This window comes from Bactrocera latifrons, unplaced genomic scaffold (assembly GCF_001853355.1).
Source record: "Bactrocera latifrons isolate USDA-ARS-PBARC rearing strain unplaced genomic scaffold, ASM185335v1 scaffold_75, whole genome shotgun sequence".
Lineage (NCBI taxonomy): Eukaryota > Metazoa > Arthropoda > Insecta > Diptera > Tephritidae > Bactrocera > Bactrocera latifrons.
The window spans coordinates 75,360-79,093 of record NW_017537434.1 but is presented as its reverse complement, the minus strand read 5'-3'; the positions used below and the strand labels follow the sequence as shown (position 1 = coordinate 79,093).

At 40.2% G+C, this 3,734-nt stretch overlaps 1 protein-coding gene across 1 annotated transcript in view; it reads left to right on the top strand.

Moving 5' to 3' along the window:
• Positions 1–1,260, top strand: part of LOC108976327 (glucose dehydrogenase [FAD, quinone]-like) — a gene marked incomplete in the record, with an annotated part of 14,805 nt that extends 13,545 nt beyond the window's left edge. Inside the window, 5 exon segments of the mRNA XM_018945352.1 lie at positions 1–262; positions 328–461; positions 517–669; positions 728–1,074; positions 1,139–1,260. Of these exon segments, the coding sequence (XP_018800897.1) occupies positions 1–262; positions 328–461; positions 517–669; positions 728–1,074; positions 1,139–1,226 (984 nt within the window).
• Between the last annotated feature and the right edge of the window lie 2,474 nt (positions 1,261–3,734).

Here is a 3,734-nt window from a genome sequence, read left to right as displayed (position 1 = left end):
TTGTCTGGTATAGGTCCGCGTGAGCATTTGGCAGGGCTAGGCATTCCCGTAATGCGTGACTTGCAAGTGGGTTATAACCTACAAGATCACGTGACGCTGAATGGTCTGGTGTTTACGGTGAATGACACAAAGACTTTAAATGATCGCCGCCTAATAAATCCTACTGATATACTACACTATATTTTGGAGGGTAGAGGACCTTATACAATACCCGGTGGTGCAGAGGGCTTCGCTTTCGTGCGTACGCCAAACTCCACAGTTGGTGGGTATTTTTTGTCGGTAAAAAAATTTAGGGAATATTTCATGCAATCATAATAAATTATGCAGATAAGGACTATGCCGATATGGAGATTGTTTTGGGCGCCGGCTCGTTGAGTGGCGATCATATGGGTTCCTTGCGTGACTTACTCGGAATGCCCGATGAATTTTACTATAAAGTTTATGAAGGTCTCCACGAAAAGGTTAGTGTTTCAAACACTTAATATTTCGAATCCGAATGTGGTCCTTTAATTCCAGGAAACCTTTGGTCTGGTGCCGGTTCTGCTGCGTCCCAGCAGTAGGGGTCGCATATCCTTGCGCAGCACTAATCCTTTTCATTGGCCACGCATGGAGCCAAACTATATGCAAGATCCCGATGATATACGTGCTATGTTGGAGGGTGTACAAATGGCAAGTTGTCTTGTCGCGCGATTCATTAATGCACTGTTATAACTAAATTTGCTTGCAGATTTTTCAAATCACACAAACAAAAGCTATGCGTCGTCTCGGCACCACATTCAATGCGAAACCGTTTCTGGGCTGTGAGCATCTGACCTTACACAGTAAGGCTTATTGGAAATGTTGTCTGCGTCGTTACGGTTCCAGTTTGCAGCATCAAGTGGGTACTTGTAAAATGGGTCCACCATCAGATGCTGCTGCAGTAGTGGATCCACAGTTACGTGTACACGGCATAAAACATCTGCGTGTGGTCGATGCTTCGATTATGCCTACCATACCGGCTGGACATACGAATGCTATTGCGATAATGATTGCAGAGAAGGCGGCCGATATGATAAAGAATTCTTGGCGTATGCGGTACTAAGATGCCACTGTATATATCGTAATGTAAAGAGTTAAYTTATTATATATGTTATTATAGGTATATSAAGTCATTAGTTTTAGCAATTATTTACTCAAATGAATTCATGAAAAATTCTCGCCATCAATGTGATCAACGAAACCATTAACTGCCATTAGTGCTACTATTGTAAGCAAAATATTTTATAAAGCTTTAATAACATTATTTTATAAATAAAAAATTGTATATTTAATGATAAAGTATTAGAGTTATAGTTGATTTGTAAATTTCTAATTGGCGAATATTCTACACAATGACTCCAAAACGAAGCATGTGTCAGAGGTCTTACATCATTCCACGACATACAGAGAGACGTACGAAAACATCTGTCTTACCAAGCTCACTAAAGTTTGTTCGCGGATTTTACCTTTGGCTTGGATAATAATTCCGATATTACAGCAGTTTCTAGGGGAGAAAAAGACCTGCGCAAACCTCAGATAGAAGAATCATGGAAAGATGTACAGGGTTTAACCGAAAAGTAATAGGACTGATTTGCTTCCGTCGCGACTGCGCGCACCCACTAGATTCGGTAGAGTGCGTTTTTAGCTAAAAAACGAGCGGCTGGTCAGTTGTTTTCGAGCACAAGGAGAGTAAGGACAAACAATTCCGGGCAACGTGTTTCTGTGAGTGGTGCAAGCCGAAAATGCAGCGTTCATTAGAGCAAAGATACGCGATTAGGTTCTGTGTGAAACTCGGTAAATCTGCGACAGAGCCGTTTGATATGATCAAGCAGGCTTACCCAGATGTTGCTTTAGCAAGAAGTCGTGTGTTTTGGATTACCAGGAAGAGATCGCTGATGAAGACCGTGCTGGGAGACCTGCGACTTCGACAAACACTGACAATGTGGCTCGTGTACGAACAAGTTTTGAACTTAGACCGTCGACTAAGTATTTGTTTAATTATCCAGATGATAAATTTATCAAAATTAGCGGTTCATGACATTGTGACGTATCTCTTGAACATGCGCAAGATGTTCGCGAAAATGGTCCCAAAAGTGCTCACTGACGACCAGAAATTGCGGCGAGTGGAAGTGTGCGAAGAAGATTTGAGCATGAGTGAAAGTAACCCACAATTTTTGAATAATGTAATGCACAGTTGACGAATCATGGATCTTTGAGTATGACCCAGAGACAAAGATCAAATCTTTCTTTTCCTTGAGACGACAGAGGGAATCCAAGCAGCATGCACCTTGGCTCTCAAGGCTATTCCGGAGAAAGCTTTCTGTGATGCCTTCAATGCTTGGAAATCCCGCTGGCAGCGCTGCATCGATGCGAAAGGAGCCTATTTTGAGAGTGTTTAGAGAATTGCAAAGATTGGTCCAATCAATTTTTTTTTAATCGACTCAGTCCCATTACTTTCCGGACAAACCCTGTATGCGAGAACAACGCCTACAAATTGTTCAATTTTATTATCAAAATATTCGTTCTCCGATTGTGTTTTTTGTGTTCTTTCACTATTTTATGGTCGTAATAAGTGCTCGTCTGTGCTCGTTATACTTCGAATTGGTGAAAATATCAAGTGTACATATTCTTTATATAATGTTCAAATGCCAGTAAGACAAAGAACCGCTCGAAGCAATAAAAAAATTGCTGTCGTTTAGGCAAGTGTTGCTACAGACCACAATTTGTCGATTCCCAAACGTTCTCAAAGATTGGACTGTCTCAAACCACAACCTGACGGATTTTGAGAAAGGATTTGCGTTCGGAAATGATAACCATTTAAAAAAAAAATCATATTTTCCCATTAGGCTTAAATACCACAAATTTCTTAAATTTTCGAGTTGTTCTGAGTAATAGTTTCAGAGCTACAGCTTTAAAAACTAGTGCGCTCGAGACAAGCTAGACTAAGTGCGCCGTCTTTAAACGCGTTTCTCGAAACTGTGTCCTTGAATGCGCTTGGCAAAATTTCTCGAGAACTACTCAAACGATCTTCATGAAATTTCACACAGGTCTTTGAGATGCAATCCTTAAGGACATAGATGAAGAAGTTTATTTTTCGTTTATAACTATTCGAAAAAAATTTCGCGAAAATTTCACTCCATAAAAAAACTTAAAAGAGATTGCCCTTCAAGCACACCCTGTCTTTATTAAGGTATGTGTCTCTGCTAAAGCTCTGCGGGTTAAAAGTTTCACCGCTGCCGGATACACGGTGTTTGCATATGAACAACAACGGAAATTACAAAGGCGGTGGCAATGCGCAGGTATTGTTTACAACAATCAAACACACACACATACGCATGCATAATGAAAATATGATTGAAAAAGGGAAAAAATTAAATGAAAGGTAAATACTAAAAGTGACACCCAATTTCACTAAAAGAAATTAGTCCATTTGCGGTATTCGCAGCGAACGGAAGCTGAACCGTCGTTCTTGTGCGTTTCGTGGCCGGTGACGGGAGTGAGTGACAAGCCAAGAAAAGTTAAGCAAAAATTGTTTAAAGCTCCTCATGTGTCATGTTATGTGACAATTGAAGAAAATATGTGAAAAAATTGAACGAAATTCAATGGAAATTTAATTTGCGTGGAAAGGGAAAATTAAAGCAAAGCAACTAAAAATACAGTGGTAACGTGCGTAAATTGGCGTGAATAATTGTGTGCAGCAAAAAAATGTTGTGGTA